The sequence below is a fragment of the Myotis myotis genome, unplaced genomic scaffold (genome assembly GCF_014108235.1).
Source record: "Myotis myotis isolate mMyoMyo1 unplaced genomic scaffold, mMyoMyo1.p scaffold_m19_p_12, whole genome shotgun sequence".
Classification (NCBI taxonomy): domain Eukaryota; kingdom Metazoa; phylum Chordata; class Mammalia; order Chiroptera; family Vespertilionidae; genus Myotis; species Myotis myotis.
This window is the reverse complement of record NW_023416316.1, coordinates 73,890,487-73,903,634: the sequence shown is the minus strand read 5'-3', so window position 1 is coordinate 73,903,634 and position 13,148 is coordinate 73,890,487. Positions and strand designations below refer to the sequence as shown.

Below are 13,148 nucleotides of genomic sequence, written 5' to 3'. Positions count from 1 at the left end.
AACAATAGAAGCCAAATAGCCCATCCGGGAGGAAACTATTAAAATTTGCATTTCTGAGAGGATTCCTGGGGGACTGACTTAATTCACCTTCCTCTTCCAGAAGCTGGCAGTGATTGTGGAACCGAAGGGTAAACTTAGGAATATGCTGGCCAAAAATTAGGAATAGTTTGCAAGGTAATTTTGGCTATGAAATGTAAAGACTGTCCTCCAATCTTCTCACCCTTTTAGATGCTATCATGGAAATGTTTAAAGGCCCTGCCAAATGACAGTTTTGGTTAAGTTCCAGAAAGATCAAGCATTATTTCAACCCAAAAGAAAAACAAAGGGATCTGACTACAGTTTGCAAGATAAAAGTTCAAGGATTAAATCCGCCACTTGCTTCAATACTTCAGTAATTTGACTTGTAGACACCTTAGGTAAGAAGAACATAGTAACTTGTCTAAAAAATTACTGAGTTAATCCAGGTACTGGATTCCGAGATGAGGAACTGAGTAAGAGGTGTCTCCACTGTAGTTTTATCCACTCCTTAAGGAGCCCTTGCTTGTTCTTTATATTAAAAAAATTGATTTTTTTTAAAAGAGTGAGAGGGACAGTGATTTGTTGTTCCACCCATTTGTGCATTCATTGGTGGATTTTTCGAGTGGCCTGACCAGGGACCCAACCACAACCTGGGTGTATCCAGGACCTGTGACCAACTGGAGGAACCGGCCCGGGCTGCTTGTCCTTTTTGAATGCTATGCGAGGTCGGTAAGAAGCACAACTGACAAACAGTCGGTGAGCTCTGAAACCAAATCTACCCTAAGGCTATGTATGGGGACAGCTTCATCATTCCAAGCCAGAAGCATGGCCGCAGTCCTCCCTCCAGTCGGTGCGACTACAAGGAAACCCGAGAACTTAAAAGAAAGCACGTGCCAAAGGACTGGAGTTACTGGGACGGGGCCTCGCTAAGAAGTTGGGAACTGGGGTGTAGGCCCTCGGGGGGCACAGAAGAAACGGTAAAGTTGGGGCACGGGCAGTGTCGCCCCGCACTTTTCTCTTTGATTGGCGGAACCACTCAGACTTTTCTTTATGGCGTCATCAGGTACCTGCCTGTAGAAAGGCCCCTCTCTGTGACATCACGCCTCCCTGACCAATGAAAGGCCTCAGTCTGCGGCCGAGGAGGGTTGTGGGCCCTTTTTTGTGAATGAAGCTCCACGGAACAGCCCTCCTGGGGTCCCCGGGCATCGGGGACTGCCCTCCGCGCGCCCCTCCGCAGCGGCGTCCACGGCGGGCGGGCGCAGGGCCCCGAGGCAGTCCCGCCGCCCGCGCAGCTCCTGCGCCTCTGCCCAGCCCGCGGGCTGCGGGCACCTGGGGGCGGGCGGGGGGGCCGGCAGGGGCTGCGGCACGGGTCCCGCGGAGGCTGCGGAAGGGAGAGGGGCAGGCGCGGGGGGCCTGGCCCCCCCTCCTGTGCGGCCGCCTCCTGCCGGGCTCGGCGGGCACCCGTCTTCCCCGCAGCGCCGCTCTGCCCCAGTGCCCCGAGTCCACGCGCGTGGCTGGCAGGGGCCTCCGTGGGCGAGCGGGCGCGCGGGACCATGGTGGTGGCCCCCTGAGGGGCCGCGGCCGCCTCCATGAAGCGGAAGAACGAGAGGCAGCTGAGCTGGGCCACCGCGCCCCCCTGCTCCAGGCGCCGCTCGTCGTCCTCCCTGGGAGCGAAGAAGAGCCGCAGCTCCGTGTCGCAGGAGCAGCGTCACGTGGACCAGCGGGACGACCTGTACCTGAACATCTCCGGTGAGCCTGCCGACGGGTGCGTGGCCAGGCGCCCGTCCGGGACGCTCGGCATCCTGCGCGGGGGTCCCAGCCCACCCCCCACCCCCACCCAAGCCCCACCCCCACCCAAGCCCCAGCCGCCACACTCCCCGCAGGAGCCTGGCGCCCGGGGAGCGCCCCTCCCGGTTGCGGTCCGTGTGTGGTGAGCTGTAACTTGATCTGTTTGACTCCCTCCTGCCCAGCAAGGTGGGCCGAGGTCACCTTTCTAAACGGCTGGCATCAGCTCGGCACCGCGGGCTATTTCTAAGTTCGGATTGATGCCACCTCCTGGGGTCCCTGCCGGACCCTGAACCTCCGTGTGGCCCCAGAGGATTCCCCGGACGCGCAGAACATGCCCTCAGGGGAGCTGTTTGGGTGCCGTGGGCCAGACCTCTGCTGCTGGCGAGGAAATGGAGCCCCGCCTGGGCGGCGTGCCCTGGCTGGCGAGCCGGCCCTCCCCCGCCCTGGCCCCCCCCCCGGCCCCCCCCCCCCCTCGGTCCTCCGCGCACGCCCCCTCCCCGGCGCAGGCACGCGGTCGTTCCCCTCCGGCGCTTCAAGAAACAGCATGTCACGCGGATGGCATTTGAACCGGTCAGCGTGCTGAATGCACTGAGTTGTCACTTGTGAGCAATCGCATCCAGACACAGCAGGTAGAAAAACAGCCCGCGGATAGCTGTTTTATTATTAGTGCTGAGTCTACCGTTCTCGAAAGCCAATACATGGATTTTGGTAGCTGCTGGGTTTGCCAGGATGGACACTGAAGTTTGTGAAGGCATCACATGCTGTGGTGGGTGCGGAAACACTAAACAGCACAGCCACCCACAGGACGGGATTTGTTTAATGTGGTGTGTAATGTGTAGACCCTGGCATGCCTGTGCTTTTTATAAACTGTTGCCGCCCTTAGCCATTGGGGCACCAGGTGAGCTGGAGTGGTCAGAAAATAGTTTTAAATGTGTTCAAACACAGAAATGTAGAAATTATATTCTAGGTTGATGGACAGTTGGAAACTAAGGTTCTTTTTTTTAAAAATGCGGAAGGTTTGTCATTGTTGATGGGTGGCCCCTGGGAACAGAGGGGTGAGGAGGAAGTGGTTACCTTAAGTCCTCGCCCCCTGCTGATACCTGCCTGGGCCAGGGGAGAGCGATCCAGTGTGGGAGGGGAAGCCTGCTGGTCCTCCCATCTACCTCTGGAGATGGCCCCGAGGAGGGCGGGAGTGGAGGACCCACACATTGCTTATGCCTTTGTTCTTTAAACCTCTTCAAAGGAACTTTGTTTACCAGCATTTAATTTTAGGGCAAGTATTACACTTACATGGTACAGAACTCTTACTTCTAAAGGCACACGGGATTATGTAGTGAAAAGTTGGTCTCAGGCACGGGTATCCTTCCCCAGAGACATGCATGTTCCTAGTTTCTTGTGACTCCTTCCAGAAAGACTGTACATACACGGATATTCTCTCCCATACCCAGGCATGGTAGGGTACAAATCTTGTTTTGCACATTCTTCTTCACACTATTTCTTAGCAGACTGATTGTTATGCTTCATTGCTCTTAATTACTGCTTAGGTCAAAGTAGATATGGTTTTAAAACCTAAAACCATGAAAAAGGATATGGGGATTTAAATGTATATATGTTTATAGCTTGTTTAGATAGCTCCCTACTGCTGACCATTTAGGTTGGCTCCAATCAAAAAGGAAGTTTGTTGTTTTTTTAAAAATACATTTTTATTGATTTCAGAGAAGGAGGGAGAGGGAGAGAGATAGAAACATCAATGATGAGCCTCAGGCTCCCCCTCTGGGATCAAGCCTCCAACTTGGGTATATTCCCTGACCAGGAATTGAACTGTGGTCGACATTCAACCATTGAGCACACTGGTCAGGCAAAAGGAAGTTTTTTACAACCAAGTCATGGGAGTAAATATTCCTCCTCCTTCATTGAGAAAGAAATGCAATCTGGCTTTCCTGAGACAGTGACCAATAAATTAACATGCCTTCAGAAAATATCACAAGCAGCACATTGAGGAAAGAGCTGGTGCAGCGTCTAAAATCAAAATGCTGTTATTTGGCTCCCAAGCCCAGATGAATGGAAGGTTCCCGTCTCAGTGTAAGATCACTCCTGGGAAGTAGGAGCCAGCCTTGCCTGCGGTCTCTCCAGGTGTTCCTTAGTGACAGCCTTGGCCTCCTGAGAAAAAATGCTACTAAATCAGTCTGTTTTGGTGTGATATACAAGACAAAATAAAGTGACTTGGGGTGCGGTATGTGGACTACCTTATATTCGGCTTGTAAAATAAGGCCTCATTCTCAGCAAATGGCAGCCTGGTCCCATTCTTGCCTACTTGTTTTTCTCACTGTTTCCTGAACTTAAAAAGCAATGCCTGCACATTTTTAGAGTCAAACATTACCGGAGGAGGCATATAGATACAGTTAGTCTGCCTCCCGGGTCCTATTTTCTTTCCCTTCTATGCATATGTGAGTTTCTACAAATTGTGCCATACCAGCTAGAGCAGTCCTGTTTTTAATGCCTGCATGTTATTGCATTGTGTGGCCGAGGTGTGATTTCTTTAACGATAATAAATAAATGGTTACCTTGGGGGTTTTCCAGTCCTACTGCAAATGGCTATGGTAGCATCAGTGTGTTTGCCCACCTCTGACTATCCGTAGAGTAAAGTAGAGTGAAGAGGCTGATCAAAGTACATACAGGTTTATTCATTCATCAGTGTCCTTTTTTGGCAATTATGAAGAACGCTGCTATAAACATCCATGTGTAAGTTTTTGCGTGGACATATGTTCTCAGTTCCTTTGGGTATATACCTAGGAGGGAAATTGCTGAATCGCATGGTTACTCCATGTTTAATCTTTTGACCAACTGCCAGATTTTTTCCCAAAGCAGCTGTACCACCAGTATTCCCACCAGCTATGTGCCGATTACTCCACTTTCTTGCCAGCACTTACAAGATTGTGATGATTTTTTCCTATTGAGGTTGGCTTGTAAAGATCAATGCACATTATCACTTCTGCCCTTAAATACTTTAACTTTTTTTTTTACTTTAGTCGTCATTTTTATCGCAGCCTGTTTTATCAGTAAGTGGAAGTTCCATCGGTTCCAGGACAGTTCATTTGTGTACATTCCGTATAGGATGCTTAATGCCTGTTTTGTGCCTGTAGTTCTTTGTTCTGGGTCACTGTTCAGTGTCCGGCCAGCCACCTGGTTACACTGGTCTAAAATTTTTACTCTTACCAGGAGCATACTGATGGGTTATTCTGACCCTGATCCCATCAAGCTCCCATTGACCATTCACTGAGTCCTTGCCACGTGCAGCGGGATGGGTTTTTACCTGAGCTGTATTCCTGTTGCAGTTCCAGTGCACCGTGTGCAAGAAGATGCTAAGTACAGTGTAAGCTGCTGAGTAAAGCTGTGATCAGAATTCGTTGTTACCAGTCAAGGGAGCTGGAGGAAGAAGGCGAGTGAGGAGGCTTTTCAGTTGAATTTGGAATAGATAATTCAAGATGGGAGAAATACCAAAGGAAAAAATCTTGGGCACAGTCAGGATTTTTATTTTATTATGAACCTTCTTGTGGTAGATTATTGAGTTTCAATAACTGAAGCTCATCAAAGTATGTACTATTCATTTTTCTTCTTGCTTATTCTATAAGAAGGAAGAAAATTATACTTTTAAATTTGTGCATAATGTGAATTCATTTTCTTGATTTATGTGCTTCATTCTTCAAAATCTTTACTTCTGATGGTGTCATGTTATCTGCTTTTAAGTATAATTCCTCAGGCATTCCAACAGGACACACAAGAACCTAACAGTTTTAATGTTTCTGCTTCAATGGACATAAAGAGGGGTTGGACATATAGATGAGGAAGGGAAGTGGATTAACTGGCTTATAAGATGGTTCTAATGCCAGCAGTTGCCAGTCAGTGCAAACTCTAACTTCTCTGTGCCTTGGGATGGGAGTGAATTTCTCCAGTTCCTGCTGAGGTTAGGAAAGGCTGGGATGAAACCACATTGTGGATTTTTAGGATGGAATGGCAGCTCTTGCAAGTTTCTGAGATGGTCTCTGGGGATTTCTGAGTTGATGAGACAGATGTTTTGTTTTTTGAAAGAATTTCAGGTGATCATCTAGAAATATCACAACCATTCACTCAGTTTTCCCTCTGAAGAAGCCAAGACCAGAGATAAGTAATTTTGGCTAAATCGATGGGAAATAAATTTATGGCCTTCATTCTTTCCGACAGATAAAGCTGTTTCACAGAGTTGTACATAAATGGCTTGTTGAACATCTGCTAGTTAGTCCTGTGCTACTTAGGCTAGTAGTGTCACAGTAGATGCTGCAAAAGTAGTATTTGTAAAGTTGAATTTAGAGAGATGAGTAATTAACATCGGGAATGTGGAGAAATGAGCAAACTAAGTACACAACTCAGGTCCTGCAGAGCTCGTGCTGTTTTCCAAATTGGCTGTCATCACAGCCACGATTTTCCTGATATTTCATTCATTCAGCAAATGTGAATGAATACTCAGCCAGGTTTTTTTTCCCCTCAAGTGCTAAAAATAGGGTCACTGCTGGAGATAGTCCCTGCTGTCATGGAGCTTGTTTCACGTGTTAAGTGAGGAAAAACTTGGAGGGCCTGAGGGAGAACCAATGTACAGAGGAGCCATACCGTGTTCGAAATCACTAGGGAGGGAGCGCTTGGATGGGTAGAGCTTAGGCAGAGCTAATTCTCGTCCATAGGCATGAGGAGACCAGGGTAAGCTCGTGTCTGCCCACACGGGGATTGAACAGAGCTGGATTATTAATAGCCTTTGGAGCTGCGATTTCCCCATCTGTTTAAAAAGGCCTCAGAGCTGTAGGGAGGATGAAGGGAAGGCACTGCATGTTGAGTGACTGGCCTGGTGCTTGCTGACAGCCAGGGCGCCATCGATCTTAGCATTCCAAGCGCCAGGACAGGGCCGGAAGGCAGACTGGGACCGTCACTGCTGGGAGTTTGTAGCTCAGAAGTAGCAGATATTTCCCCATCAGTTACTTGCACAGAAGGTTCCGTGAAACAGCAGAGAAAATGCAGTGTCCCTTGCTCTGCTAATGAGCGTGCTCTTCGTGGCCCCGACGGAGGCTGGCTCAGCATTTGTCCGCAGCAGAGGAGGTGTGGCACGGGAAGACCCATCCCAAGCCCTTCCTTCATGTTGGAAGCTATTGTTACATATTTATATTATACTAAGAGTTTGTATGTTGCCTGGTATTAAACCGCTGCTAAGCTTATTGGGGGTCTTCGCAAAGATGCAAAGGCCTCATGGGAAAGCATCAGGTAGAAGGTTATAGAAAGTAAATATATTAAATTATTTACCGAGAGTATAAATATTTTAAGAGTGGTTCACGTAAAGCATGACTGTGCTCTAGTACATCCGTTTTAAGAGAGTATTACACAGATCCAAAGATTTATAATGGTGGTGCATGTTACTGGCAGGTGGCACTTTCTTGTTGTGGGGGGAGCACGGGGGTAAAATAAATTTCCTTTCAAAAGGCCTTTCCACACTTAATGTGTAGCATAGAGGCCCAATGTATTTGAAATGTGTGGGTATTGTACATAAATAAGAAATTAAATCTCTAAATTTATTGTTTTTATTATATTGGCGAAAATAATTTTAGTAGCCAATATTTTGTTTCCCTTCCTAGCTAAGGAATGTTTTTAATCTTAGTAAATCCTTTCAGATCCTTCACATTAAAAATGTTTTTATAATTATCTGGAAGTTGAAATGAAATTTCGATGACTACAGTGGCTTATCTGAATATTTCAAGGCTATTCCTCACTTAGGACAGGCGCCTTTACGATTGAGGTAAGTAGGTGCAGGGGTTGTTGTGGGCAGAAGTGGAGAGATTGTATTAGAGATGGTGTTGGTTCAGCAGGAAATAACGAATCTTCCACAATTGTTTCTTTACATGATTTGGTTTTTAGCTTCTGGGGTTACTCAATTTCTAGAAGTGCTGACTTCTGTATTAGGCAGGGATTACCTTTGTAAACATTTTTCAAGATAAAATTGATTTTAACATCTTAAATACAAGGATATTGAACTGGAATGTATACGTCTCATCTGGATTCTGGAGTTTATATGGAAGTTTTACGCCCTTCTCTCTCTCTCTCTTTTTTCTATAGCTCTTCATGGATACTGCACCAAAAAAGGTATTCAGATCATTGACTCTACTTTGCAGTTCTTTCTGACGAATTTTAAACATAGATTTAATCTGTTAGTTGTGATTCTTGGTTTTGTCCCTTCCTGTTTGCTTGTCTTAAATTTAGTCTGAGATACGGAGTCAGTGTTTATAACTGTAGAGTAGCTTTTGTATGTTTATGACTCAAGTTGAAATTTGTCTTTATATGAAAAGATTTGTTGGTTTCTGTGTCCACATATTGCTGACAGTAGTTTCTATGATATTTTATTGGGTCATTTATGAATGCTATGTTTCAGATGGTGGATATTTTTGGTAATACTAAATTTTTTGTATTTTAACTGAATCTCACTTTTGTAGGCTTTTGATGAAAGGCTATTTATAATGAGTTGTTATAATAGCTATTCTTGATTTCCCTCCTCCCCCGGCTCACTTAGTTATATCTAGGCATTTCTTTGCTTAATGGACAGGCTTATGTCTTATTTACTGTGTTTGGCAGGAGGGAAATGTCATGAAATGCCAACCTGAACTTTGGGAACAGGAAAGCTCTTTTATATTCTATTTTTCTAAAGAATTTTAAAAAGTATTCTGATTCTCTTTGATATTCAAGTTCCTCAAATAAGGCCAGAGCAAATCTGAATGGCCCCATATGTACATGTTTTCCCCTCTAATTTTAAAAAGGATTTCTTTATTTTCTTGGTCTTTATTCAGCTCCTTTGATTCTTAGTATAATTTATATTCTAGAAGAACGGTTCTTTTAGAATGCTTTATTCACCAGTCAGTTCAGAGATTGAGTCTCATTGTCTTTAAGTCTGAAAAGCTGAGAAGTTAGGCTGGGTAAATTCACTCTAATTGTGTAATATCACATATTGAATTCATTTTTCCGGGAATTCACTTTTATACCATTAAAATTTGGTTGGCAGTGTACTTTTCACAAAAGAAAAACATCTTGTTCCTGATGTCAATGGGGTTTGTTGTTCCTTCAAGTTCTAATTTGAAAGTAAGATTACTTTCTTGGCACTGCTGCTTAATTGATGACATTGATCTTTGTATACCCAAACCATAATGCTATAATATCATTACAGATTCTGAATTCTATAAGGCCCTCTATTTTAGGACCATTATAGCTGAATCATTCTCTGCACTTTGCTCATTTATACCCATTTACATTTGTATAAATTGTGCTATGGAATTAGTTAGTGTACTCATTCAACAAATATTTATTGAGCAACTAACTACTTTGAGCAAGGGGTTGAGGATGGAAGAAGGGGATGCAAGGAGTTAAAACAACCTGCTCCTTATCCTTGAAAGATTGAGAAGGAATAGACTCTAAGTCATCATCTCAGTGAAGACAGGCAATGAAGGAATCAGTTATTATGTAGTTTTTTTCTCTTCTTCATTGAAATAGTGTTGGTTTGAGAGAACTTTGTGATGGAAATGTCACTCGATAATTACTACACAAAGTCAATTATAGTTCCCAATATGTAGTGCGACTGATTTGTCTCCTGCTGTCTTTCTTGTGTGTGTGTGTGTTAAACTTTAACAGAATCTAGGGTAAAAAGCTTCATTTTGGTATATAACTAATTACACACATACTAAACATACTAAAATCCCTGTCTCTATTAAAACAGTCAAAGTGAAAGGTCTACATTTCAATTAATTTTATATCTCCAATTTGAATCTCAAAGTATTCCAGAGGATATAATTAAAAATGAGATACCTTATTTATTCTTAAGAATACATTATTTATTAGTAAGAAGTATTACAGAACACCTTATAAGCTAAGTATTGCTTCTTCAAGGCACTAAAGATGAAGATTGTGAAATATTTTAAGGGGTAGATTTGGTGTGTGTGACTTGGACCGAAAAGCATTCTGATTTTCACTTTTCTTATAGGTGCTGAGGGAGAATTGCTTTGACAGGAATGTGTAACAATGAATATTGTGGTGTTACATTTTGGGAGCTGTTCTCAGTGCTCTTGGAATGTGTATTGTAATCCTGTCATTGGAGAGCTTGTGGGAAGCTCCTGATACCTGAAATGGAAGCGCTGTAACAAACATCTCGCTAGCAAACAACCGCAATTGGATTTTAACTCCAGTTAAACTATATTCTAATTTTAAACTGTTGTGACTGGAAGGGTGAGACGCACAACTTCACTCAGGATATGTTTGAGTGCATTTTATCTTCTTGTCTGTCCTTACGTGGCTGCTGCCAGCCCAGCAGGAGAGATTTCAGACTTGCCCCGATCTCTGGGCAGTGACACAGCACTCAGACCCGGTGACTGTATCTAATCCATGGGCGTGTCGCACAGAGGGGCTTATCTGTGAATGTCACGGACACTCCAAAATGGATGCTCTGAGTGATGAGATCTTTGGAAAGGAGGCTTGAGCTACCATTTTAAAAGCGTCTTAGATTTTCCTCTGGAACCAGCAGGAACTGGTTTTGATCACTGTAACACACAAGTCTGCTTCTCCTTCCTGCTGACAGCACCATTGCCCCCAGCTGTGTGTGTGTGTGTGTGTGTGTGTGTGTGTGTGTGTGTGTTGGGGACGGGGGAGGGGGGGTGATTGCTGGGATTGGGGATAGACTTTACCCCAGCATGGGGGAAATATCCTTTTCATATCCCCGAGATCTGTCCCACAGTGGTCTTCTTACATTCTGCCAGTAACAAGTATCAAGATATGGCAACCTGAATTAATTAACAATTTTGCTCCAAAAGTAGAAAGTATTTAATGAAATCTGCCTTATTCAGAAGAGCAGGGAAAGAGGGATCCATCTTAAATAATCCTTTATCTATTACAGTGATGGTGAACCTTTTGAGCTTGGTGTGTCAGCATTTTGAAAAACCCTAACTTAACTCTGGTGCCATGTCACATATAGAAATTTGATATTTGCAACCATAGTAAAACAAAGACTTATATTTTTTATATTTATTTTATATATTTAGATGCCATTAACAAAGAAAAATCAACCACAAAAATGAGTACGCGTGTCATAGGTTCGCCATCACTGATCTATTAGGATGTATTCAGACTATTTTGATCAAATAAATTTATTAATTACACTTTAAATTTATTGATTTTAGACATGGAGGGGGGAGAGAGAGAGAGAGAGAGAGCGAGTTTGACTTGTTGTTCCACTTATGTATGCATTCATTGGTTGATTCTTGTATGTGTCCTGACCAGGATTAAACCTACAACCTTGGCCTTTCAGGATAAAGCTCTAACTAACTGAGCTACCCAGGAAGGACCTAATCAAATAAATTTTTAGAGGTTAAATTTGGGGATTCAGAAGACAACCATTTCCAGGCACAGTGTTAAAGGAATTTTTTCCCCCCTTAATGTAACACCTTGGGGAATTTTCAAAATAAAAAATTGAGATATTGTAAATGTTAAGCAATAAACTTGAACTTTTAAAAAAAATTATTTTAGCCGAAACCGGTTTGGCTCAGTGGATAGAGCGTCGGCCTGCAGACTGAAAGGTCCCGGGTTCGATTCCAGTCAAGGGCATGTACCTGGGTTGTGGGCACTTCCCCAGTGGGGGATGTGCAGGAGGCAGCTGATCGATGTTTCTCTCTCATTGATGTTTCTAACTCTCTGTCTCTCTCTCTTCCTCTCTGTAAAAAAATCAATAAATTTTAAAAATTATTATTTTAAAATTGTCATAAAACAAAGATTCTAATATAGAGATCTATGAATTAGATTACTAAGTTTTGTTGTTTTATGCCACAAGAGCAATTTTTAATGCCAATTTTATGTGTTCCCGTGACATACCCCATATAACATAACCTTATGCAGTTCTGCTTTGTTGTAATTATATTGTCTTCAAAATATTTTACTAAGAATAAGTAGGCATAAAACTGCAGTCAATGTTTTGTTTTGGGTTCTCCCAGAACACACAGAGTCAAGGATTCCAACGCAAGTACAGTTGCCTCTTGAACAACGCTGGTGGCAGCAGCACCTGGTCCCATGCCATCAGAAATCACGTGTAACTTTTGACTCCATAAAACTCGTGTTCCCTGGTACCCCTGGGAATTGGTTCAGGATCCTCTTGGATACCAAATTCCACGGATGCTTAAGTCCCCTACGTGAAATGCCTGGGACCAGTGCATACAGTGGGTCCTGCATCTCCAGATTCCCAACCAGATTGAAAACAGTGCAGGTTGTTATTGAAAAAAACCCCTTGTAAGTGGACCCACGCAGTGCAAACCTGTGTTGTTTAAGGGACAACTGTACTTTTTTGGGGAGATGATCCCAGGAAGCTGTCAGAGGGGAGCTGGGAAATGGAGGGGGGGTCAGGAAAGGCAGGCTATAGATGGCTCACTGAAGCCACTGCTCCTGTGATAGCTGGAGTTTAACCCCACAGGGGAAATCGGGAGCCAGTAGAGAACAAATGGGGGTGCAGAGGGTGAGTGATCATTTTGAAGTGCTGTGAGGGTGACCAAGTGGACTTCGTAGCCAGAAGAAGCCCCGAAAGTAATGGTGCAATGGCAAGTGTGCCAAACGGGGGAAGCTGTGGGTGGAGCGCCTGCAGCCACCTACAGGACTGATTTGGTCCCAGGTGCTCTCGGTGCTATTGTAAGTTTTCAGTGAGTTGGCACACACTCGACCATTATCCCGAGTTGAGTGTGTCATTGTCTCAATGTGTGTCCTGGTGGAGCACTTAAAAAAATTAATTTTAAAAAATAGATATGTTTTTATTGACTTCAGAGAGAGGAATGGGGAGGGAGAGATACAGAAACGTCAGTTATGAGAGACAATCATTGATGGGCTGCCTCCTGCATGCCCCACCCTGGGGATCGAGCCTGCAACATGGGCCCGCGCCCTGACTGGGAATCCAACCAGTGACCTACTGGTTCATAGGTTCACGCTCAATCACAGGCCAGGCCTAGTTGGGGCATTTTGATAGCACCTGTGAGAAAGGGAGAAGAGGAATGCAGCCACTGGGTGGGTTTGCTAGAACTACTGAGATTACTAAGCTGGAAGTTGACACCTCAGTTTAATGAGGCACTTGCAAGGAATTGCTTATCGGAGTAGATTAAGATCAGTGTGCAATTAAGGATAGTTGGAAGTGCTTCGATTTTTATGAAAAGTTTGAGAAACATCATGTAGCTTGGAGGTTTGACTAAACAATTGTTGATTAGCATCTAGAAGAATTAGGGGCAGAAATAATCCTGACTTCAGTGAATGGGAAGCTA

General features: G+C 44.3%; 1 protein-coding gene across 20 annotated transcripts in view; it reads left to right on the top strand.

The window, feature by feature from the left end:
- Positions 1–228: 228 nt before the first annotated feature.
- CDC14B (cell division cycle 14B) overlaps positions 229–13,148 on the top strand; it is an 87,252-nt gene continuing 74,332 nt past the window's right edge. For 4 of the 20 annotated variants that reach the window (XM_036331448.1, XM_036331438.1, XM_036331437.1 and 1 more), the window contains exons 1-2: positions 1,383–1,767; positions 7,939–7,965. In XM_036331448.1, coding sequence (XP_036187341.1) covers positions 1,608–1,767; positions 7,939–7,965 — 187 coding nt within the window. In that variant the 5' untranslated portion in view covers positions 1,383–1,607. Of the gene's footprint in view, positions 417–1,375; positions 1,768–7,496; positions 7,622–7,938; positions 7,966–9,847; positions 10,090–13,148 lie in introns of those variants that run through there. The other 16 variants (XM_036331430.1, XM_036331431.1, XM_036331436.1 and 13 more) reach the window with 14 other exon arrangements.